Genomic DNA, 26,797 nt, shown 5'->3' with positions numbered 1-26,797 from the left:
TATTTTCTTGTTTATCATTTTCTCATCTTGTGAACTGAAATATGGACTACTTGGGTAATAAAAAAGTAAAACGGTGGGGATGCTATCATACCTGTATAGGAACAAATCCTTGGCCAGCCATTTGGTCCCCACAATTTTAAAGATAATTTCATAGGTTTCTAGGGCTTTTAAGTGCACACCACTGGGCAAAGCAGGATGCAGGCACTGAGCTAATCTCTTGCTGATAATGAGCCGTCTTGGCAGCAAGGAATATTTCAGGTTACTCTGGAGAGCCTGGAAAACAAGAGGAAAAGCACATAAGGAAGAAAGCAGTGACACTGACTGTGGAGGGGACATCTGCCGAGGCCAGGAAGACACCAGCAGGCCCCGGTGTGGCTGTAAGAGGTGGGACATGACAGGACAGAGGGACCGCGCAGGAGGGCTTGGGGAGGGGGGGCCACGAGCCAGCATCAGGGCCACGGGGCCGGGAAGCCCCCAGCACTGAAGGGAAACGCTGCATCCCTTCAAAGGGACTCTATTCCTGTCAGGCCACTTTCTGATGGAACCGTGTGCTTCTGTCTGCGGAAGCCTCTAGTCTACACGTGAGACTAAGCAGAACACAGACCTCCCGGCCCCAAGAAAACCCTCGTTTGTGTGCCACGGAAGCCCTGGATTTCCCCATCATTATCCCAGCCTGGCTGCACAGCCAGGTGGCCCTGAGTGTCTGGGACACACCTGTAGGCCATGACTCCTGCGTCCTCACCATTCAGTTCCCCAGGAGGAAGTCAGATCCCTGTTGGCATGGAATGACAGTCCCCCTGAGCTGGGCCTCCTCCAGCAGGACACAGGCCTGGGCTGCGCTAAGGCATCCCTGGGCATTGGCCGCATCTAAGAAACACGGTCGGTGGATTTCTTGCTAACAGGGCAACCCCCTGTCGGGAGTAGGTCAACGCCGTCCTTCATGGCATCGAGTGACCACACACAGAGCACTGGGTGGGTCCTCATGACTCAATCTTCTATACCGAGTGGCCGTCATTACAGTGAAACAATCCATACAACTCACACAAATATTTACTGAAAGCCGACAGGGTAAAGTCCACGCTTCTTAAAAAGCTGCTCAACGGCCTCTACGGTGCGAGTCCTGCCCCATTCACCTGCTCCATGTATTAATGCTTCAGCTTCAAGCTTCCTAAGAGCACAGGTCCACCTGTGGCTCCTGCCTGCCTCGTGCAGGCTCTGCCTGAATATTTTCCCCATGGGAGACTCAGCTGTGCACCCAGCTCAACGAGGCAGAATGGTCCCCAACTCTAGGCGGGGAACACGTTTATTTGTGCTCCGCCCGCTTCCAAGTGCACATGTCACCGACTCGCATGCTGTGCTAATGGCCACGTGCTTCCGGGCTGAGCTCGGTGGTGAGCTCCTGGGGCCCGCACCCAAGATCTCCTTCCTCTGCTGTTCTCAGCTCACTGCACCTGCCTCCTACAAGGCAGGCATCCCGCAAGACGGTCACAGGACGTGTGTCAGAACCGCTGCCCCCGGACCATGTGGTCTTAGGGCCATGACAGCTTTCTTCCTAGAAGCGAAGAAAATGATCTCACTTCTAAAACATACGCTGCTCTCTGTAACTTCTCAGGGACCCAGGCTAGGAGGGGTTTCAGCTCATGGAGGGGTCTCTGTGATCTCAGAGGCCGGGAAAGAAAACCCACTGGGCTTTGAGTTGGCTTCTAAAGCCTGTGCCGGAAGTGACACATTATTCCATTCATCTCACTGGCCAGAGTAAGTCACGGTGTCACGCCTATGTTCAAACGGGCAGAGAAATGGGATCCTACATAATGAGGTTATGTAGGCGATAAAGGGAAAAGAAGCAAAATAATATTTTCCATCAGAAGCATGTGGTCTAACGGAACTCTCAAATTCAATAAAACTACAACTAAAAAACCAGCTATACCTAGAGGTCGTCAAGAAATACCTTAAACTATTATTTGTAAGAGTCTGAGAGCTTAAAACAAAGGGCGAGCCAACAAAATAATTTTTTTAATGTGCTCGTGTCAAAAAGAAAAATTGAGGAGGTGACCTGGAAACACATGCTGTAACAGCGGGTAAGAACTGAGGTGTCGAGGAAGAGAGGAAACAACTGTGGGAAATGCACAGGAAACAGTGCGTTTTATTATGGACATTTTCAAACATATAGAAAAGCAGGGAGAACAGCAAAGTACCCATCACCCAGTTTCAAAAAGTATCAGCTGGCCAGTCCTGAAGACACAGCTTTTAGGGAACCATGTCTGTGACTCACTGGCTTACCGATACTGCAGCTGTGGGCTTTCTCCATGATCTCGGAGGAGGAGAACTAAGCTCTGTGCTCACCTGTTATGTCTGTCAGGCAGAGCTCTTGCTTTTGAAGTCACAATCTCACTTTTGCTCAGCATAGTCTAAGGACTTTTGCTAACTGAGGTGCAAAAGATGGGCTGTAGCTCCTAAGGTGGTCATCTGGGATCCAAAAGTGTTTGGCTCACTCGGGCTGTACAGCAGCAGGATCCCATTTCTCTGCCCTTTTGAATGTAGGTGTGGCACCATGACTTACTCTGGCCAGTGAGAGGAGTGGAATGATGTGTCACTTCTGGTACAGGCTTTAGAAGCCAACTCAAAGCCCGGTGGGCTTTCTTTCCTGGCCTCTAAGATCACGGAGACACAGGTTGAACTGGAGCCCCTCCCAGCTTGGGTCCCTGAGGAATTAAGAGAGCAGAAACCACCCGCTGACCCACTGAGGCAGAACTCAACAATACTGTAAAAATCACTGAGCTTGGGGACTGTTTGTTACCATGGCATAACCTTTCCTATTCTGATGAATACACTTCTTCCCATATAAATGGAATTACAAGGAACCACAACCATTCATTTCAAATGAACAAGGCGGTTGCTATTTCTTTCTCATTTAAATTTGTTACCCCATTTAATTTAATTAGAAAAAGAAACACAACCAAAAACTGAGGGCATGACCAGGACATGTGGAATGGATTGTTCATTGTATGCTGCCCATGTTAATCCAAGCAACACAGCATATCTGAGTCGGGGAGTCAGTGCCTCTTGAGGGAAAGGTACACTGAAGATGAAGGAAGCTGTCTGATTTGAAAATGCAGAGAAGAACAAAGGATATAACCAGATAATACTTAGAAAAATGAGAAGATGCTCGTCCTTCCTGATTTAAAAGATGCAAATTAAAACTACTATGAGGGACTTCTCTGGTGGCACAGTGGTTAAGAGTCCACCTGCCAATGCAGGGGACACAGGTTCGAGCCCTGGTCTAGGAAGATCCCACATGCTGCAGAGCAACTAAGCCCATGTGCCATAACTACTGAGCCCGTGTGCCACAACTACTGAAGCCCATACGGCTAGAGCCCGTGCTCTGCAACAAGAGAAGCCACCGCAGTGAGAAGCCTGCGCACCGCAATGAAGAATAGCCCCCGCTCGCCACAACTAGAGAAAGCCCGCACACAGCAACGAAGACCCAATGCAGCCAAAAATAAATAAAATTAAAATTTTAAAACAAAACAAAGAAACTACTATGAAATGCCATACTTTTCACCCATCAGATTGGTAAGTTAGATCAAAGCACACAAGTTCAGGAGTACAGCAGAGACACCCAGAGATCATGAACTGGTTTCATCCAACCTACAGTCAGGATTTGGCCGGACAGGATTTGCAAGGCTGCTCCTTGGAGCAGCTATGACATTGATTCCCCTCTGTACCATTCCCATCATGAATAATGGGGCTAAAATAGTGCCTGGGTCACAGTGATTTTGTTAACACACTTCCCACAGAGCCTGGCACTTAATATGTGCTTCAACACGAAGGTTAAACAAACAAACAAGACTGAGGCTATTATAACGCCTGGTTTAAGCTTGTGAGCTTGGGGGTCAGAGCCTGGAATTCCAGTTCCATCATCTGTTGGGTAAATCCCTTAACCTTTCTGGGTTGTGGTTTCACAGGGATAATGGTGCTTAACAAAGTTTCAAGCATCATGATACCACACTTAAGGAAATTAGCTCAGGGCCTGCCACAAAGCAAGCAATCAACAAGCATCTCCTCTTATTATAATGACAAGCTGACTGTTAAGTACCAGATTTAAAGATGGAGACAAAATGCACTGTATTTTAAAAGAACTGACAGAAATCCAATCATTTACAAATAATATCCTTTACTGTCACAGAAGTAAACAAGGACACTAGTTAGATGTGTTAACAAGAAAGTTTGAAGAATACATTGTATTAGAAAAGAAAAACTCAAACTGTTGTATATTTGGAGATGAAATCAACTGCGGACCCAACAGACGATGAGAATTCCAAGAGACACTGAAGCCAAGGAGTTGGAGAACCTGAAATTTCTTTTTAAGGCAACAAAGGAAAAGGTAAATAGTTATTAATATTTAAGATTAAAAAGGAAAGAAAATATTATTTCTTAAAGGATATTTAATGAAAAAACTCTAAAGAAATGTTTTGCAAGTGGTAAAACTAGAGGGACTTCCCTGGCGGTCCGCTGGTTAAAACTTCGCCTTCCAGTGCAGGGGGTGTGGGTTCGATCCCTGGTTGGGGAGCTAAGATCCCACATGCCTCGTGGCCAAAAAAACAAAAACAAACAAACAAACAAAAAAACCACACCACCAAAACACAGAACAGAAGGAATGCTGTAACAAATTCAATACTTTACAAATGGTCCACATCAAAAAAATATTAAAAAAAAATGTGGTAAGACTGGAGATCAGAATTGCCGGGTGAAAAGGTTTTCCATGTAGTAGATTGGAAGCACTCTTGGAAACAAAGGCTTCCCCTAGACAGGGTGCCGCCTGCGCCAGTGTGACTTAATTTACACAGGAAGTGGTTGTGGGTCCCACTCAAAGACACCTTCTACCTGAGTAGTACTAAGTAGCATCTCAAATTCTACCTACGTGAGACTTTTCCTCTGTCTCACTGGGGACTAACGCACAGCCATGGGGGAAACAGCTCCACGTTTTTAGGGCAAACTTAAAAGAGAATGAGATCGTTAGATATAATGATTCATTCCCCATCTGGCTGCTACATAGTCAAAGCTCCGTGTGCTGGTTCAGCCCAGTGGCTTTCTTCGGGCAGACGCCCTCGATTCAGAAGCTCTTCTACCTGTGGGCTGTCAACGCCAGCGCCCAAGCCATGAGGCCTGGGCACGAGTGAAGTGCCTGGCCAGCGCCGCCAGCCCACTTCAGGCTCCCAAAGACACTTCTCAGTAGGAACCTGGAGGGGTTCTGCTGTGTCCTCTCTGGGAGGTAGGGTCAAGCCTGATGCCCTCAGCTGCCACTGCTTTTGAAAAAGAAGACGTTCTACTCAAAGCAGCCCTGTCCTAGGACATTTCAAAACTGAGCGCTGTGCACTGCTGGTGGGAATGTCAAATGGTGCAACCGCAGTGTGTCTCAAAACGTTAAACATTTGCTTTGTTTACCAAATTACCATTTGATCCAGCAATCCCACTTCTGGGCACACACCCAAAAGAACTGAAAGCAGGGGCTCAAACAGATATTTGCACACTCATGTTCACTGCAGCATTATTCACAATAGGCAAATAGTGGAAACCACCCGAGTGCCCATCATGGATGAATGGATAAACAAAATGTGGTCTATATGCACAAAGGAATATTATCCAGCCTTGAAAAGGAAGGCAATTCTGACATGTGCTACAACCTGGATGAAACTTGAAAGCACTGTGCTAAGTGAAATAAGCCAGACACAAAAAGACAGATACTGTATGATTCCACTTACATGAGGTCCCTAGAGTAGTCAATCCATAGAGACAGAAAGCAGTGTGACCAGGGGCTGGGGGAGGGGGAAATGGGGAGTGAGTTTCCAGCTCAGGAAGATGCAAAAGTGCTGGAGATGAATGGCGGTGATGGCTGCACAACAATGAAACACGTTGCATGCCACTGAACCGTACACTCAAAAATAGTTAAAATCGTTGAATATATGTTGTGTATATTTTACCACCAAAAAAGAAGAAAAAAATGAATGTTGTGTTCCCCCAGCTGCTCTTGCCGGACTGGCCTTGTTGAGCTGCAAGGAACATGAATTCCCGAGTGACGTCCACACCTTGGACTAAACTGAAAACTCTTTCCCGACCAGAGAACAAAGGGCCTCCTTTTAACAATCCTGAAGGGACACAGGGACTTGGTCCAGCCTGGCCTGAGTGAGAGTTTTTAACCCTTAATTGGCAAAATAGCCCCCTCGAACTGAGTCGCACCCTTTAGGGGTTGAAAATGCCTGATTCCCTCCTCATGCCCCTCCCAGCTGTTCAAGAGCTGCCATGACTGGACCCGGTTCAGGTCAGGGAAGGCGACCCTGACTCTGTCTTCCTCTCTCCAGCCTCCATCTGGGCATTCGCTTTGGCAAGAGCCTTCTCCAGCGAGAAAAGCTCAGGGAATATTTCAGGGAAGCTTCATTGTTTGGGTTGTGTTTTTCAGGAAAACAGAAACCCAAAGTGACCGGCCAGTAAGCTTAATATTATATATATGTATATATATATATATATACATATACATATATATACCTATATATTTTTGTTTGTTTGTTTGTTTGTTTTAACTCTGAATGAAAAGGACGTATACTTTAAAAAAAAGAGAGAGAGAAAGGTTCTTCTACAACTGTAGAATAAATATCTCAGGGAAACAGATGAATTGGCAAGGAAAACATAGCCATGCTTTCAAAATTACTTTTTTACGTGCTAACCAGAAAGGAAAAATATGATTAGACAGGAAATTAAACTTCCTTATTTATTTCGCCCAGGCACTATACTATTTTAAAAGTATTCTTTAAGATATAATTACAATATTTTTAACCTCATTGTATTCATAGGCTTAGCAGACTGACCTTAGAACAAAGTAATAAAATACAAAATGTAGGGGCTTCCCTGGTGGCGCAGTGGTTGAGAGTCCACCTGCCGATGCAGGGGACACGGGTTCGTGCCCCGGTCCGGGAGGATTGCACATGCCGCAGAGCGGCTGGGCCCGTGAGCCATGGCCGCTGAGCCTGCGCATCCGGAGCCTGTGGTCCGCAACGGGAGAGGCCACAACAGTGAGAGGCCCGCGTATTGCAAAAAAAAAAAAAAAAAAAAAAGTGAAAAAAAACACATGCAAAATGTAAGTTTGAAAAAAAAAAGTTTGAACCACATCTGAGCTCCACTAATAGAGACCAGGAAGTGTCTCACTTCACTCCACCCAAGGCAATGCCTACGTTTCACTTTGTTTTACTCTGACATTATACAGTCTGATAGTCTGATATTCTCCAGGACTCTCGGCATGATTTAGAACGGTTCTATGTAAAAAAAACATGATTAAAAATTCCAAAAGGGTAGCCCGAGGACTCAAAAAGTAACTTAATACACTTAAAAATGGTTAAGATGATAAACTTTATGTTATATGTATTTTATCACAATTTTTAAAACTTTAGGGTAATTTAACAGTATGGGTGAGGGGTGTTAAATTATATTTTAAAATGCTCTAGCCTTTAAAATGAATTTTTAAATGTTTCCTTTAAAAGTCCCCAGAAGAGAACATATACACACTACTATATATAAAATAGACGACTAATAAAGACCTACTTATAGCACAGGGAACTCTACTCAACACTCTGTAATGACCTATATGGAAACAGAATATAAAAAAGAGTGGATATATGTATATGTATAACGGATTCACTTTGCTGTACAGCAGAAATGAACACAACATTGTAAATCAACTATAATCCAATAAAAATTAAATAAATAGATAGATAGATAGATAGATAAAAGTTCCCAGAAGAGATAGCCCTGACCTGCTCTCCCAATGATAGCACTGACCTCAGAATGCCTGATGCTTGTCTATAAAGGATGTAAGGAAGCCAATTTAACAGCATGGCTCTCATCAAGCAAATGGTAAAGTACTGGCATGTCTTCCTTCTGGAAGTCAGTCATCTTTATAAGGATGTTCATTTCATGCCACAAAAACAAAGCTGAACAGTGAATAAGACTGGCCAGTTGGCACAAGCTTGAACACTCATTTAATACTTGCCAGAGGACCGCAACAGCAATTCCACCCTTCAGACAGAATAAAAACAGAACAGACACTGAGCAATAACAAACTGGCCAGGACTTCCATATTAAAGTAGGCCACGCCGGGGAACATCGGGCCTTCCCTGAAATGGCAGTGACCGAGCCACCGCAGCAGCTTGGGAGGGCGAGGGAGGGAAACCACAGGAAAGGAAAATGAACACGTGGGGCAAACATGCCCTTCAGGGTACAGTCTAAACCCTGAGACACACACGATGCAGTGAATACTGAAATAATTAAGGATTTATAACCACAGTCTATACAATAGATACATGAATAAAAGTAAGCATACCATTCAGATACTAGACGACAAAATGTCTGGAAATACGTTATTCTTCTGCTTTTTGAACTTATTTTAATCCACATACAAATAACATATTTAACAAACAAACCAAAAGCCCAATAACCAACTTGTTAAGAGCCAGAAGGGAAGAAAGAACATTTTGGGTAGAGAGTCTCATTAAAATTCCAAACAGGCTTCAGTCCCGAAAGTTTTACTGGTAGAACTCGATATTCTTTCAGATTCACACCTGGGAGAACAGAACCGGCGTGCTCAAATGAGACTAAATGTTGGGACTAAAAGTCCCAGTGGCATCTCCCGATCCTCACTGCCGGAGCAGAAGGGCTTCAGAATGGCTGCTCAGAGCCTGGGATGCGTCCTCCCCGGGTGCTTGGGTTCCGCCAGCCCACGGGGTCCTCGGACACTGGAAGGCACCAGGACTGGCGGTAGAGCACGTGCGGGCCCAGCGGCAAGGAATGTAATTCAGTCTCAAGTTGGGAGGCGAAGATCACACCTCTCCCATGAGGCGCCGCCCGTTCAGATCTGACCTGAATCCCACCCGCGGTCCCGTTCCTCGGTGCTTTCCCTCGGCTGCCCCGTCCCTGAGATGAGCTCTGTGCACAGAAGCAGGCCACAGTGAAAGAACCAGCTCTGGGTGGGGGGACCACTAACAACACGCCCAGGAACGGTGACCAAGGCCTGAGAGCCTGGCTTACTCTCTCCAGATCACCTCAAGCCCAACGCTGCCTCTCCTCTCCAAACCCCAGCAGCTGTAAAACTGCCCGGGACACGCAGAACTGACAGGCAGACGTGTGGCTGGCATAAAGCAAGTGCTGGAAGAACACGATCTCCGCAGAAACATGAGGAAGTTCTGTACTTAGGAGGAAACCTGTGCAGATGGGGAGACAGGAAGTCATTGGCAGCTACTCCCGAAAAGCCTGATTCCAGCGAGAACCACAGGAATGCCAACAGCAAGGGCACAGGTCAGCACAGGACACTGTGCATTTTTAAGGGCACACACACCCCTCTATTGTCGAGAAACAAGTGTGCCTGCATCAGCTCGCAGAGGAAGCAGGCTCCCCATGGGTTAAGGATGGTCCAAGGTTGCAGATCAGTTAGGAAGCTTTATAAAGAATAGGATATCTGGGCTTCCCTGGTGGCGCAGTGGTTGAGAGTCCGCCTGCCAATGCAGGGGACACGGGTTCGTGCCCTGGTCCGGGAAGATCCCACATGCCACAGAGCGGCTGGGCCGCTGAGCCATGGCCGCTGAGCCTGTACGTCTGGAGCCTGTGCTCCGCAACGGGAGAGGCCACAACAGTGAGAGGCACGCGTACCACAAAAAAAAAAAAAAAAAAAAAAAAAAAGAATAGGATATCTGACTATACAAGTCTCAGTGAAGAAATCTACCACCTCACAGCCAAAAGTCCAAACCAGTGGTTCTCAAACTGGGGTAATTTTTTCCCCAAGGGACACTTGGCCATGTCTGGAGACATTTCTGGCTGTCACAGAAGGGGAGACGGGGTGCTCCTGGCATCTGGGGGACAGAGGCCAGGATGCTGATAAGCACCCTACAACGCACAGGACAGCACCCCAGCCCCATCGGAGACAGTCAACAGTGCCGAGGCTGAGAAACCCCGGTCTAGAGGAGCCTACTTCTGCATTTGCTTAATGCAAGGGCTCAACGACATCCTAAAAGAACCCAAACCTTTTCATGCTTATATGCTCCCAGCAGTGAACTGACTTATCTTCAGTCTTTTCCTGCCATAACCTCTGATATCTGTCACATATCTGGCATTAAATTCTCACATGACTACAGAGAGGAGTAAAAAAAAAAAAAAAAAGTTTGTTCCCTTTTTGTCTCTCTGTATGAGAGGAACTCCTTTCCAGAAGCCGGCCGGCCACATCTCATGGTCAGAGAAGGTCATGTGCCTGTGTCTAAAGGAAAACAGAGCGACTGGGATTAAGTCCTCCAACAATAATATTCACCACTGGGGCGGGAAGATGGGGGCTACCACCCGACCCCTAAACATACCTGGGTTCTTTTGACAAGAAGGAAGAGGGGGTGAGTGGGTGGCAACCAGCACGTCTGCCCCAAGCTGAGAAGTGGTGAGTCTGACCATGAACCCTGGTGCTCCGCCCCCAAGCTCAGTGTTCCTTCCTTCACCCCACAACATCTGAATCAGCACACCTTCCAACAAATTTACTTCCAAGACACATCTCAGGCATTGGGAGAATCTGGCTTAAGCCAGATAATAATCACCAAAAGCACATGAGTAAAATGGAAGGCAGAACTGTGCTGCTTGGGAAAAACACAATTAATACCTTACAGACGGATGAGGTCGTGAAACGACATATATTTCTTGTCATATAAAGATAAGAAGTTATTAAGGTTAGTAAATAAGGAACAAGCTTATCCCTGATGAGACAAGCAGTACGATGGATCTGCAGGGCTGAGGCACTCCCATGAAGATTAGTACACGCCAGGTAGGAGCAGCAGGGATGGGGACCGCCCACCTAAATCAAGTCCCCTCCTGTGCTAAAGGGTACAGCTAGGCCAGGGCTGCTGGACCACTCCCTTGAAGATATGAGTGGAAGTAACATGTGCCATTAAGGTCTAAGCACTGTAGGACAGAGCGGCACTGAATAGAGCAACTCTGGAAGGCACGTGTTAAAGATGGCAGAGTCCCTGGCTCGAGTCTCTGGAATGACCATATGGAAGAGAGCTGCCCAATCTGGACCAGCATGCAGAACTGATTCATGAGCGAGAAACTTCAGTCTTATGGTGGCACTGAATTTTTGGACTTCTTTGTTACAGCAGCTAACATTACTGTTACTGATACACTGATAGTATCATTATTATTGAACCCTGTTCCAGAAAATGCTAACAAAACACTGGGAAAAAACACAAACTCAGGGCTGGTTGATGATATGTACACCTGTCTACCCAAAGAACTCAACACAATTAGCTGAAAAAACTTAGAAATAAATTCACTAGGTTGGCTGGTTTCCAAATTCTATAAATTGATAGTTTCCTACGTGGCAACAACCAGTTAAAATACATCGTAGAAAATAACCCCACTGATAACAGCAGAAATACATGTATAAATTCTAATATATTTAAGACACAAGAAGGACTTACATAAGAACAATTCAATGCTTAGGAACCTAAGTGAATGCTTTTTTTTTTTTTTTTTGCGGTATGCGGGCCTCTCACTGTTGTGGCCTCTCCCGTTGTGGAGCACAGGCTCCAGACGCGAGGCTCAGCGGCCATGGCTCACGGGCCCAGCCGCTCCGCGGCATGTGGGATCCTCCTGGACCGGGGCACAAACCCGTGTCCCCTGCATCGGCAGGCGGACTCTCAACCACCGCGCCACCAGGGAAGCCCAGTGAATGCTTTTTAATCAATGAAGAGACCACCACATTTCCCTGTGGGAGGAGAGCCCAACTGTGTGAAGATGTCGCTTTTCCCTGAAATGTACAATAACTGTTACCTAATACCAACCAACGCCCATAAGAATTTTTAAAAACTTTGCAAATGATTCTGAAGTTCATCTGGAAGAAGACCGCCTGGGAATGGTAGAAAATGGAATAGAAGAGTGGTTAGGCTGGGGTGGAGAGCACGTTCCTGCCAGATAAAGACGTAAACACAGCAGCAGAAAGGCGTGGCTCTGACACCGTGCAGACAATTTAATTAGTGGAGCAAAATAAAGCTCTGTGTCCAGGGATTTAACTCTGCGTTCACTGACATAGCAGCTCCACCACGGGAGACACACCTTACAAAAACCGCCACAGGCAGAAAGATGCTCATTAGAGCCTCCTTTAGAGTTATGAAAAACTGGAAGTAAACTAGGCCAACAACAAAGGGCTTCAGATCTTGTCCACTCCTATACAATCCCCCTTCACTCCTTTCTTCTTTTATATAAACACACACACACACACGCACACACACAAACACACACACACAACACCGCTATACATGAACGGTTCGACTTGTCTTTCTTTGCCCCCTTACTTTACTGTGAGCACCTTTTGTGTCAGTAATTACAGTTGGACGCTATCGTGTCATGTCTTATCCTACTGCCACTCCCCTATTGAGGGTGGTCATTTCCAATTTTTTTTGCTATTACATACAAAGAAACAGTGCAGATTCTCAGAGCTCTCTTTGTGCTGTATTTCCATAAGATTAAAACAAATTTACAGGGCTTCCCTGATGGTGCAGTGGTTAAGAATCCACCTGACAATGCAGGAGACACAGGTTCGAGCCCTGGTCCGGGAAGATCCCACATGCCATGGAGCAATGAAGTCCTGTGTGCCACAACTACTGAGCCTGTGCTCTATGGCCTGTGAGCCACAACTACTGAGCCCACGTGCCACACTACTGAAGCCTGCATGCCTAGAACCCATGGTCCGCAACAAGAGAAGCCACCGCAATAAGAAGCCCGTGCACCGCAACGAAGAGTAGCCCCTGCTCACCGCAACTAGAAAGCCTATGCGCAGTAACGAAGACCCAATGCAGCCAAAAAATAATTAAAAAAACAAAACAAAACAAAAATTTACAATGATCATGAACTTTCTTTTTTCTTTTTCTTTTTTAAATATTTATTTACTTCAGCTGGGCCAGATCTTCGTTGCAGCATACAGAATCTTTAGTTGTGGCATGTAGGATCTCCTAGTTGTGGCATGCATATGGGATCTAGTTCTCCAACCAGGGATCGAATCCACGTGCTCTTGGATTGGGAGAATTAATATTGTGAAAATGGCCATACTACCCAAAGCAATCTACAGATTGAATGTGATCCCTGTCAAGTTACCCAGGACAGTTTTCACAGAACAAGAACAATTAATCCTAAAATTCATATGGAACCACAAAGACCCTGAACTGCCAGAGCAATCCTGAGGAAAAAAGAACAAAGCTAGAGGAATCACCCTCCCAGACTTCGGACTATACTACAAAGCTACAGTAATCAAAGCAGCATAGTACTGGCACAAAAACAGACACATAGATCAATGGAACAGAATAAAGGGCCAAGAAATAGACCCACACACCTATGGTCAATTAATCTATGACAAAGAAGGCAAGACTATACAATGGAGAAAAGACAGTCTCTTCAATAAGTGTTGCTGGGAAAACTGGACAGCCACATGTAAAACAATGAGATTAGAATAATACCTCACACTATCTACAAAAATAAACTCAAAATGGATTAAAGACCAAAATGGATTAAATGTAAAGACCTGAAACTGTAAAACTCTTAGAAGAGAACACAGGCAGAACACTCTGCCATAAATCATACCAATATTTTTCTGGATCTGCCTCTTAAGGCAAAAGAAATAAAAGCAAAAATAAACAAGTGGGATGTAATTAAACTTAAAAGCTTTTGTACAGCAAAGGAAACCATCAACAAAACAAAAAGACAACCTACAGAATGGGAGAAAATGTTTGGAAATGATATCACTGACAAGAGGTTAATATCCAAAATATACAAAGAGCTCAGACAACTCAATATCAAAAAAAACCAAAAACCAAAAGACAAACCCACAAACAACCCAATCAAAAAAACAGGCAGAAGACCTCAACAGACATTTTTCCAAAGAAAACATACAGGTGGCTAACAGGCATACGAAAAGATGCTCAACATGGCTAATTATTAGAGAAATTCAAATCAAAACCACAATGGGGTATCACCTCATACCTGTTAGAGTGGCTATCATCAAAAAGGTTACAAATAAATGCTAGCGAGGATGTGGAGAAAAGGGAACCCTCATACATTGTTAGTGCGAATGTAAGTTGGTGCAGCCACTATGGAAAACAGTGTGGAGGTCCCTAAACTAACACTAAAAACAGAGTTACCATATGATCCAGCAATTCTACTCCTGAGTATATAGCTAGATAAAATGAAAACACTAATTTGAAAAGATACATGCACCCCAGTGTTCACAGCAGCACTGTCTACAATAGCCAAGACATGGAAGCAACCTAAATGCCCATCAACAGACGAATGGATACAGAAGATGTGGTGTGTGTGTGTATATATATATACACACACATGCACACAATGATATATACACATATATACACACAATGGAATATTACTCAACCGTAAAAAAGAATGAAATTCTGCCATTTGCAGCAATGTGGATGGACCTAGAAAATATTATTCTTAGTGAGATAGGTCAGACAGAGAGAAAGACAAGTGTTGTGATATCACTTATATGTGGAATCTAAACAAAATACAAATGAATGTATACCTAAAACAGAAACAGACTCACAGATATAGAAAACAAACTAGTGGTTACCAAAGGGAAGAGGAGAGGGGTGAGAGGCAAATTAGGGGTATGGGAGTAAGAGATACAAACTATTATGTATAAAATAGATAAGCAACAGGATATATTGTACAGTTCAGGGAATTAAAGCCATAATCCTGTAATAACTTTTAATGGAGTATAATCTGCAAAAATACTGAATCACTATGCTGTACACCTGAAACTAATAAAATATTGGAAATCAACTATACTTCAATTTAAAAAAAAAGACTGCCCATACCAAGTGTTGGCGAGAATATGGAAGAACTGGAGTTCTCGTAACTGCTGGTGTAAAATGACACTTTGGAAAACAATTTGGCAGGTTTTTTTTTTCCGGTACGCAGTCCTCTCACTGTTGTGGCCTCTCCCGCTGCGGAGCACAGGCTCCAGACGCACAGGCTCAGTGGCCATGGCTCACGGGTCCAGCCGCTCCGCGGCATGTGGGATCTTCCCGGACCGGGGCACGAACCCATGTCCCCTGCATCGGCAGGCGGACTCTCAACCACTGCGCCACCAGGGAAGCCCAATTTGGCAGTTTTTTAAAGTTAAATATATACCTACTGGAAGCAATTCGTGTCCATTAACAGGCAAATGGATAAATAAATGGTGTATATCCATAAAACCCTACTCAGTAGTAAAAAGGCAAAAACTATCAATACATAGGACTTGGATGACTCTCAGAATAGCTTGGCTGAGCGAAAGAAGGCAGACCAGGAAAAAAAAAAAAGAGTATATACCGTATGAGTCTGTTTATATAAAATTTTAGAAAATGCAAACTAGTCGATGGTGATAGAAAGCAGATCAGCAGTTGCCTGGGGATGGGGAAGGGAGGGGAGGGAGGGAGGAGGGACCACAAAAGGCCAGGAAGAAGCCTCTGGGGGTGACGGATACATGCCCATTATCTTATATGGTGATGGTTTCATAGGGATATCCACACATCAGAACTCACCCATTATACACCCTATATACGTGTAGTTTATTGTACAACAAAATTGTAAAAAAAAAAAAGGGGGGGAAACAGAGAAGACCATTTAAAAAGATAAATAAATGGGAATGCCTGCTCAGATGCAAGCTTGTATATTGGTGTTCATGTTCAATCAGAAGTCCTTTTTGAAAAATAGCCCAGCTTAAACTTACTTCCTTCTGTATTAGTTTGCCGTAACAAAATACCACAGGTTGGGTGGTTTAAACAACAGAAATGTATTTCTCACCATCCTGGAGACTGCAAGTCCCAGATCAAGGTACCGACTGACTCAGTTCTCCTCCTGGTTTATAGATGGTGCCTTCTCGCTGTGTCCTGCTGTGGAGGGGAGAGCTCGCTCTTCTAAGTCCACAGTCCTACTGGATTAGGGCCTCATGCTTATGACTTCATTTAACCTTACCTCCTGAAAACCCTATCTCCAGATACGGTCACACTAGGGGGTGCTCTGACGTATGCATTTGGTGGCTGAGGCGGGGATTGCGGGGAACGACACAGTTCAGCCCTGACATGATATTTCTGGTTTCTTAGCTTTTTTTTTTTTTTTTGCAGTACGCGGGCCTCTCACTGTTGTGGCCTCTCCCATCACAGGACACAGGCTCCGGACGCGCAGGCTCAGCGGCCATGGCTCACGGGCCCAGCCGCTCCGCAGCATGTGGGATCTTCCCGGACCAGGGCACGAACCCATGTCCCCTGCATCGGCAGGTGGACTATCCACCACTGCGCCACCAGGGAAGCCCTTAGCTTTTTTGATAGTATTTATAACATGCAAGGAAACCACAGCCCTTTTACTTATCCATAAACTCACTTCTGCTAGATGAACCTTTTTTTTTTTTCAGATGAGCTTTTGTCATAAGATTACTGGAAGACTAATTCACCTGTCCAAATCTGGACTATTTCCATCCCTCCAGCAGATCTGAAAGGAAGACCAGCAAAAAAAAAAAAAAAAAAAAAAACCTTGGCTCAGATGCAAAATAAATAGACTATCCTAGCTATCAATTATTGGAAGCCTATCAGACTCCCTTCAGCAAAAAGAAATGCTCTTTTCCAGAAGGACCATGTCAGCCTTATGGTGTTTGAGTGGCTCACGGTGAGGCCGTTCTCTCAACACTGAACAGCAAAGCACTTGCCAGTTCTCAGCTCCTTCTGGAGAACCCGGGGTAGGGTAAGAAGCAATGATGCCCCCTAGGGCATCACCCACCAACAGAAGGAAGATACAACAGTGGCACAGGATGGGGCAGCCTTCACGCATTAGGAGTGGGAGTTCCATTAGCTGCAGCTCTCAAGTCCCAGTGCCAAGGAAACCAGAACACTGCCAGAAACACATGAGCCTTGTGCTCACCACTCTCCTGCAGAGGTACAGGATCTACTTTATTGACAAGTGAAAGGAGTCAATAAGTGCCAGCAACATCCTTTAAGTTTGGTCTCTTCTCAGAAGGCATTTAGGCCCATGTCTTTCCAATATGACCCTGACACCCCATTTATCTGACACCCTCTACCCTCAAGGTCACCACCCCAGACAGCAGCATAGGTTGCTGGAAAATGACTAAAATAAATGCCCTAAACTGAGACACCATTTCTCCGCCAGATGGGGTCCCAAAAGTGAGTCGACAAGATGGAAGCAGGCATCACGTGGGCTGAGAGGGGCTCATGGCCTGACTCCAGCTCACGTGCTAAGCAGAGTCTGGGCCAGCAGGGATCACGGGCAGCAATTTTGACTGTGTCTCAGTGGGAGGAGGGCTGCAAGGGTCCTCACAGGGAGACAGATGGGGAAGCCCAACCTGGAGGGCTGAACTCCCCTAAAAGACACCACCCCACAAAGAGCCCCACAAAGAAGCTGGTACAGAGCTGCTGAGGTGCAGTCAGGTGGGGCACAAGTCATCAGGGTCATGGTCTAAATGTCTGTGTCCCCCAGTGTGATGGTCTTAGGAGGTGGGGCCTTTGGGAGGTGATTAGGTCATGAGGGTGGACTCCTCGAGAGTGGGATCCCCGCCGCTTCCACCACGTGAGGACACAACCGAAGACAGCCACCTGTGAACGAGGAAGGGGGCCCTGACCAGACACTGAATCTGCCTACACCTTGACCTTGACTTCAGCCTCCAGAACAGTGAGAAATAAATGTCTGTTGTTGATAAGCCCCCCCAGGCTGTGGTATGGTTACAGCAGCCCCAGTGGACTGAGGCAGTCCCGAAGGCTGCCCTGGGGGGACTCGGAAGTTCCGGGCACATCCTGTATGACTACACACACAAGAGCTGAAGTTCTCCATGGTGCTCCAAGGCAGTAAAAAAAGATTAAATAAACAACGCTCCACTCTTCCATGAGGCACGTGACGAAAAGCCACCTGGGCTTCCACCAGAAATGAACTTTTTTAAACAGTTGATATGTGAGGGACAAATTGCAGTTCGTTATCATACCCTGTTATGGGCTGAACTGTGTCCCCAAAATTCATAGGTTGAAACCCTGACCCCTGGTACCTCAGAATGTGGATGTATTTGGAGACAGGGTCCTTAAAGAGGCGACCAAGGTAAAATGAGGTCATATAGGTGTCCAATATGACTGACAGGTGGCCTTCTAAGAAGAGGAGATTAGGACACAGACACACAAGAAGAGGACACGGCGACAAGCAGCCGTCGGCAAGCCAAGGAGAGAGGCCTCAGAGGAAACCAAACCTGCTGACACCTTGATCTTGGACTTCCGGCCCCCAGACCTTCGAGGAAATCCATTTCTGGTCTTGCAGCCACCCAGTCTGTAGTACTTTGTTATGGCAGCCCTAGCAAACTAACAAAGACCCCACACTAAAGAGGCTTTAACTGAACTAATGCTATTTAACAGAGAAGCAGTTAGCAGGGTTCGGGTAAACATCAGGATCCAGGTGAGACTCATCAAGTTTTTAGGTAGACGAGTCTTGGAGCTGATCTGTAAAGAGCCAGAACAGTTCACCTGGTCTCCAAGCTCCGGCCACCTTCTTCCCATCATGCCACAACAAGGAGGCTCTGCTTTAAAAAGCAGATGCTTGTCGTTAAGCGTTAAGACTTTAGAAGATGAAACACTTAACAATACCCAAGACCTATTTCCCTTGCTACTCATGTCACCTGCTATCTGGCCATTTTGTGAAATAGTGGGATATTGAATAAAAGCAGCAAAAAAAACCCCAGAAAACGTGGTTCATTCAGAACCATTATGATTTTTTTTAAAAAAAGAAGCTTTAGTGCTAAGGTTTTTTAAATGTACAGAGTTTAAATAAACTATCCTTCATTTCTATAATCAAAGTTCTACCCCGGGCTTGGTACAGTGGTTGGGTTCATAGGGCTCAAATGCACTTGATTAAAATTTATCTAAAAATGATCAGTGAAAGGTGACAGCTTGAAGTCTCAGATAAACAATGAAGCAAAAATTACCCTATTCAGGTTGATACACATAAAACTATAAAAGATAAACTTTTCCATAATACAGAAAGATTCTAAAAATGATACTGAAAGTTTAGCAAGTTTTAGAAATAATACAATTAGAACCTGTCTGTAGTCTGACAAACCAAAACCTCTTGGGGCTCAGTTTTCTCTTGTCAAGTTGAGCCAGATGCACTTCTGCTGTTGAGTATACAGTTTATGTTTTATAACTTGCAATCGTCCACCTTAATTAGAACACAACTGCACCTAACTTTGCACACCACGATATTGTTTCTGCTGGCATTTTTTTACTAATTCGTGATTAATTCACTCACTGAATTTCTGTGTCCACACAAGAGTCCAAGAAGTCTAAGCATCACAAAAGCCTTAAGAAAATTTTTTATTCACATCAACTCCTATCAGGTACCCTTGAATGCAGAAGTCGCGAGTCTCCCAGAAGTAAGTGATCGCTAAGTTGATCAAGGCTCGCTCTCTCCAGCACCTTCCCAAACCCTCCACGTCCGGTAACTCTGATCTGGGTGCTGAGGCTGCCCACTCCCACCCACAGGCTCCCGTGATCAGGCTCATTCCCCATGCATCAGCCAGAGGGACTCCTCTACTGAGAAAGGCAGCGATGGGTCACCTTGCTCAAAGCCTTCCTGGAAGCTCAGTGGCGTCCCTCCATCGCAGGGCGAAGCCCGGTGACCTGCCCTGGCTACCTCTCCTCCCTCATTCCCTATCACCTCTCCTCTCCAGCTATGCCCGCCCCCTGCTGGACCTTGGACTCAGGCCCGTGTTCCAGATGGCCTCCCCACCAGCTAGCTCGATGCATCCAGGCCTCTGCTCAAATCTCAAATGTCACATTATCGGAGAGCCGCCTCTGTCTGAGCGAGCATCCCATCCTCCTTCCTCGTTACCAGCTCTCCTCCTTAATTTCTCTTCTTAGCATTCAGCACCCAACGGCACGTATTTATTCGCTGTCTGTCTGCTACCAGCAAAGCCTTATGTTCCATGAGAGCAGGAACCGTGTATTCAGTGCTGGGTCCCAAGCACCTAAGTGTTCAGTATACAGTGGTTCTACCACTGTATCAGTTTGCTAGGGTTTCTGTAACAAAGCACCACCCGCAGGGAGGCCTACAACAACAGAAATGGAGGCCAGGAGTCTGAGGTCAAGGTGTCGGCAGGGCCAGTTCCTTCCGAGGCTGTGAGGGACAATCTGCTCCAGGCTGCTCTTCTAGCCTCTGGCAGTTTGCTGGCAATTTTGGCATTCCTTGGATTTTAATTGCATCACCCAGATCTCTGCCTTCATTCTCTCATGGCGTCTCCCCTCTCTGCATGTCTGTGTCTGTGTCCAAATTTCCCCCTTTTATAAGGATACAGTCATACTGGATAATGACCTCGTCTTAACTTGACTGGCTCTGTAAAGATCAGATCTCCAAATAAGGCCACACTCTGAGATACTGGGGGTTAGGACAGGTCTATTTTGGAGGACACAGTTCAACCCCTAACAACCACTGAGCAGCCATACGACATGGGGCAAGTTAGTTAACTTCACCAGTAAAATGGGGCTAATAATCGGATCTGCCTCGTTTGGCTAATGAAGAAAGCAAAGAGGGGCATCCCTGACCCCTTACGTGAGCCACAGATACTGACATGAAGATAGCTGGGGGCCCTGCTCCAGAGCACAGTGTTGGAGGCCGGCAGACAGGGTCTGGGTCCTCCCTCTGCTATTTGCCGTCTATGATCTTGCACTAGTTGCTTAGTCTGGGTCCAACCTCAAGACGTGCTGTAAGTCTATATAAGGATGCACACCAGGCCCTCGGCACACAGTGCTTTCTCTACGGATGGCAGCTGTCCTCGGCAAGGCTGGCGGAGGGACAGATGACGGTGTCACCCTCATCCCACCGACATCTGGCAAATTCATCAAGGGGGCTGCTCACCCGCATTACCTAATCACTGCAGCAGAGGACAGGAAGCTGGAGCAAAGAGGACACAGGAGCGGGGTTACATGGAATTGGCTGACAACAAAAAGTTGTCTTTTTAAAACTCTTATCCAATACAACTCGTATCTCACAGCCCACGGACGTCACACTGGAACATCTTCCAGACGCTCAAACTAACACCTTCGGGCTTCCCTGGTGGCGCGGTGGTTGAGAGCCCGCCTGCCGATGCAGGGGACACGGGTTCGTGCCCTGGTCCGGGAAGATCCCACATGCCGCGGAGCGGCTGGGCCCGTGAGCCATGGCCGCTGAGCCTGCACGTCCGGAGCCTGTGCTCCGCAACGGGAGAGGCCACAGCGGTGAGAGGCTCGCGTACAGCAAGAAAAAAAACAAAAACAACTAACACCTTCCAACAGGAGCCCCTGGTCTCCCTGCCCAGCTTCCCTATCACATCCTTTCAGCTTCTCAAGCCAAAAACCTTGCAGAAACCTGCAAGTCGTACTGGACTCCTCTTTTCCCCTTATATCCCACATCGGCTCCGCAAACAAAGCCTGTTAGCACCACCTTCACAGTACATTCAGAATCCAAACACGTCCCTCCTGGCCCATCTACGTTACAGCAACAGCTCCTAAGTGGTCTCCCAGCTTCTGCCCGGCCCCACCCAGTAGAGCAGCTGGAAATGGTTCTAGCACCTAAGAGGGAAGCCAAGTTGTGGCACTCTGCCGGGCAGCCACCCCCAGCTCAGGGGCCACTGTCAGACTCCAGCTTTAAAGGACCGACAAGATCAGACGTCCTCCCCACCCCTTTCCTCTGCAGCCTCGTTTCCTATACTCTCCCCATCCCTCACCTGCTCTGTGGCAACCTCCCTGGCCTCAGACACACCGGAGCCTCTGTGCTTGGTCAAACGGCATCGACTCAGCAACCCTCCCCCTCCCCTCCCTTCTTCACGGTTCCCACAGCACTCATCACCACCTAACAACGCGTCTATTTTATCATCCAGCTTCCCCCATCCCCACCAGAGTGAGGGCACAGTCTTGTCAATTTTGCTCTCTGCTGCACCCTGGCACGTACTGGCACATTTTAGGCACTCAAATGGCCACTGAAAGAATGAATGGCTAATGCTTTCAAAGCTCCTTAAAGAAAGATTCAACTGTACTCAGTAACCTGGGTTGGGTTAAAATGATTAAATATTTCTGAAAGTTTTTCAGGTACACTGAAACAAAGCCTGTTTCACAGAATACCTCAATGCAAAAGAACTGCACTTTCCAAGTTTATAATTTTACCTACCTCAAAATATACATATTCCTAAATAAATGGAAAGACATTCTGTGTTCATGGATTAGAAAACAATACTGTTAATACAGCAATACTCCCCAAAGTGATCTACAGAATCAATGCAATCCCTACCAAAATCCCACTTGGCTTTTTTGCAGAAATTGACAAGCTGATCCTAAAATTCATATGGAATTTCAAGGAATCCAGAACAATTCTGAAAAAGAACAACAAAGTTGAAGGACTCTTACTTCCCCACTTCAAAATGTACTACAAAGCTACAATAATCAAAAGGTGTGGTACTGGCATAAGGATAAACATATAAATCAATGGAAAAAAATGAAAGTCCAGAATTAAATCCATCTCTCTAGAGTTAATTGGGATTCCAAGACCCTTCAAAAGAACAGTCTCTTCAACAGATGGCTTTGCACATGCAAAACAACTGGACTTCCACACACAAAAGAATGAAGTTGGAGCCCCACCTCACACCATGTACAAAAATTAACTCAGTCAGAATGGCCATCATCAAAAAGTCTACAAACAATAAATGCTGGACAGGGTGTGGAGCAAAGGAAACCCTCTTGCGCTGTTGGTGGGAATGTAAATTGATACAGCCACTATGGAGAACAGTATGGAGGTTCCTTAAAAAACTAAAAATAGAAATACCATATGACCCAGCAATCCCACTCTTGGGCATATATCCAGAGAAAACCATAATTCGAAAAGACACATGCAAAAGAAGGGGGTGGGGGACTTCCCTGGAGGTCTAGTGGTTAAGACTGTTCTCTCCAATGCAGGGGGCATGGGTTTGATCCCTGGTCAGGGAACTAAGATCCTGCATGACATACAGCGTGGCCAGAAGAAAAAAAAAAAAAGAAAAGATACATGCACCGAAATGTTCACTGAAGCACTATCTACAAGAGCCAAGACAATGGAAGCAACCTAAATGTCCAATGACAAAGGAATGGATAAAGAAAAAGTGGTACGTATATACAATGGAATATCAGCTGTAAAAAAGAATGAAGTCATACCACTTGCAGCAACATGGATGGACCTAGAGATTATCATACTGATGAAGCAAGTCAGACAAAGACAAATATCATATATCACTTATATGTGGAATCTTAAAAAAAATGATACAAATGAACTTAATTACACAACAGAAACAGACTCAGACTTCAAAAACAAACTGATGGTTACCAAAGGGGAAAGATGCGGGGAGGGATAAATCAGGAGTTTGGGATTAACATACACACACGACTATATGTAAACTAGATAATCAACAAGGACCTACTGCATAGCACAGGGAACTCGACTCAATAATCTGAAATAACCTATATGGGAAAAGAATCTAAAAAAGAGTGGATATATGTGTATGTATAACTGAATCACTTTGCTATACACCTGAAACTAATGCAACACTGTAAATCAACTATACTCTAATATAAAATAAAAAATTAAATTTAAAGAAAAAAAATGTTTCCAGAACATCAGAATGCATGCACATGCCCCAAACCCACCCCCCTTCCATCCCAGAGATATCTAATATCTCTGGTTATATACAATAATATGGTTATTGTGTTTATCATGTATTTTTTTTTTTTTTTTTTTTTTGCGGTACGCGGGCCTCTCACTGCTGTGGCCTCTCCCGTTGCGGAGCACAGGCTCCGGACGCGCAGGCTCAGCGGCCATGGCTCACGGGCCCAGCCACTCCGCGGCATATGGGATCCTCCCAGACCAGGGCACGAACCCGTATCCCCTGCATCGGCAGGCGGACTTTCAACCACTGCGCCACCAGGGAGGCCCTATCATGTATTTTTTAGAAGTTTTGGCACATGTTGTTTGCATTTCCCAACGGTAGATTGTTTAATTTTACATGTTTGAATTGCATGTGTACTATGAGTTAATTTTATCCTTACTACATAGTTGATATTCATCTATGAAAAACAAAAAAACAGAGGCAAAACACAAAAACACAAATTAAAATGAATCAAAGACCTAAATGTAAGAATTAAAACTATAAAACTCTTAGAAGAAAACACAGGGGTAAATCTCCATGATCTTAGATCTGGCAATGGTTTCTTAGATATTCACCAAAAGTACAAGCAACAGAAGAAAAAATGGAAAAATTGGACTTCATCAAAAATTAAAAAATTTTGTGCATCAAAAGACACTATCAAAAAAGTGAAAAGACTGCCTAAAGAATGGGAAAAAAAATATCTGCAAATCATATATCCAGTAAAGGACCAGTACCCAGAATGTATTGATATAAGGAACTCTTACAAATCACAACAAAAAGACAAATAGCATAGTTAAAAAATGGACATAATACTTGAATAGGAATTTCTCCAAGGAAGATATACAAATGGCCAATAAGCAAATGAAATGATACTCAAAATTTTAGTCATTAGGGAAATGCAAGTCAAAACCACAAAATACCACTTCATACCCACTAGGACAGCTATCATCAAAAAAATCCCTGAGGGCTTCCCTGGTGGCACAGTGGTTGAGAGTCCGCCTGCCGATGCAGGGGATACGAGTTCATGCCCCGGTCCGGGAAGATCCCACATGCCACGGAGCGGCTGGGCCCATGAGCCATGGCCACTGAGCCTGTGCGTCCGGAGCCTGTGCTCCGCAACGGGAGAGGCCACAACAGTGAGAGGCCTGCGTACCACACACAAAAAAACAAAAAACCTGAAAATAAGTGTTACTGAGATTGAGAAGAAATTGGAGCCTTCATACATTGCTGGTGGGCATGTAAAATGGGGCAGTCACTGAGGAAAACAGTTTGGTGGTTCCTCAATAAGTTGAATATAGAATGACCACATGACTGAGTAATTCTACGCCTAGGTATAGACCCGAAAGAAATGAAAATAGTGTTCAAACAAAAACTTGTATATGAATATCCATACAGTACTATTCACAAGAGCCAACAGGTAGAAACCCAACTGATGAATGGATAAACAAAATGTGGTCTCTTCATACGATGGAACATTATTCAGCCATAAAAAGCAATGAAGTACTGATGCACACTACAACGTGCATGAACCTTGGAAACATGCTAAGTGAAAGAAGCCCAACACAAAATATCACATTATTGTGCCAGTCCTTTTGTATGAAATACTCATAGACACAGGAAGTAGATTAGTGGTGGACAGGGACAGGGGAAGTGGAGTAACGGAGAGGGTTTCCTTTGGGGTGGTGAACATGTCCTAGAACTAGATAGTGGTGATGGCTGCACAACATCATGAATGTACTAAAAGCCATTTAACCGTACACTTTAAAATGGCTGAACAGTAAATTTTATGTTACATGAATTTTTTTTTTTTTTTTTTTTTTTTTTGCGGTATGTGGGCCTCTCACTGTTGTGGCCTCTCCCGTTGCGGAGCACAGGCTCCAGACGCGCAGGCTCAACGGCCATGGCTCACGGGCCCAGCTGCTCCGCGGCATGTGGGATCTTCCCAGACCGGGGCACGAACCCGTGTCCCCTGCATCGGCAGGCAGACTCTCAACCACTGCGCCACCAGGGAAGCCCAAGTACGTTGTTTTCAGATTCCAGGAGAGTCAAGTACTGAAACAGAGAAACATCTAGAAGAACCCGAATCTGTCCAAGTCCCATTCCAGGGCTTCTCGCTTTCCCCTGAAAAGGCAACCCACCTTCGTTTAAGACAGTGAATGTTATCTTCAGCTAGAAAAAGTCCTGAGTCAGAGCTCTACAGCCAAAGCACTCTCAAGCTCTTATTTGCTGTTTTATTACACGTCTCCACCCCAGCCAGCACCAGCCGTGATGTTCACATGTTGTAAATACACTTTGCAGAGACCGTGCAGTTTCCCGGCCACTGCCTGTAATAACTGCCTATCTCCTCTTTGCCATCTGTGGGTGCTGATAGCTGCTTGCAGGCAGTTGGTGCTGGACGGCTGCCCAGGCGCTGCCCCCGTGGTCAGGCTGCTCACATTCTCACTCCCCGTACCCTGGTCCCTTGAAGAGGTAAACGGACAAATTCCTTCTCTTTAGCGAGGTTTGTTAGAGTCGCCTGGTGTGTGTTACCTGGGGAATGGGGACCTCCCAGACTAGGCTGGGCATCTCCCAGCTCCCATATGGCACTCGGGCTCCAAAGTCAGGTATCACAGCCAGGAGCCCTGGCCAGACAGTAACGGAGCCAGGCACAGCCTCTTCGAGCCCAGCTATCTTCTTCCTACAGGTCACAGTGGTTACCTGAGTGTTTGGGCATGACTGTGTCACCCTCCTTCTGGGCAGGATGGAACAATACAATGGTCCCCATACACAGAACACGAGGTCAAGCCCCCAGGCAAACAGTTTTGGTTTTCTCAGATGCAACCCCTTTTCCCTTGTCCAAACACATGCACAATTTCTGGGCAGATTTCCGTAATTATTTCATCCTTTATTCTTCTAGGAGTTACCAGTCTGCAGTAAAATGGTGAAAAGAGTAGACTGGAGAAGAAAAAGCCATAAAAATCCTAAGCAGTACACGAAGGACAATTCATCTTTGAATCACTGGATAATTTATCAATTTCTCTTGTTCAGACCTAAATATTG

General features: G+C 45.6%; 1 protein-coding gene across 4 annotated transcripts in view; it reads right to left on the bottom strand.

Annotated features, from left to right (window-relative positions):
• DOP1B (DOP1 leucine zipper like protein B) overlaps positions 1-26,797 on the bottom strand; it is a gene marked incomplete at both ends in the record, with an annotated part of 100,575 nt that overhangs the window by 73,376 nt on the left and 402 nt on the right. For all 4 annotated transcript variants that reach the window (XM_079704900.1, XM_079704901.1, XM_079704903.1 and 1 more), the window contains one exon: positions 92-273. In XM_079704900.1, the coding sequence (XP_079561026.1) occupies positions 92-273 (182 nt within the window). The remainder of the gene's footprint in view (positions 1-91; positions 274-26,797) is intronic.

Source organism: Hyperoodon ampullatus, assembly GCF_949752795.1.
Source record: "Hyperoodon ampullatus genome assembly, chromosome: 5".
NCBI classification, from domain to species: domain Eukaryota; kingdom Metazoa; phylum Chordata; class Mammalia; order Artiodactyla; family Ziphiidae; genus Hyperoodon; species Hyperoodon ampullatus.
Note: the sequence above shows the minus strand (reverse complement) of the source record. Positions and strands in the feature narration are given on the sequence as shown.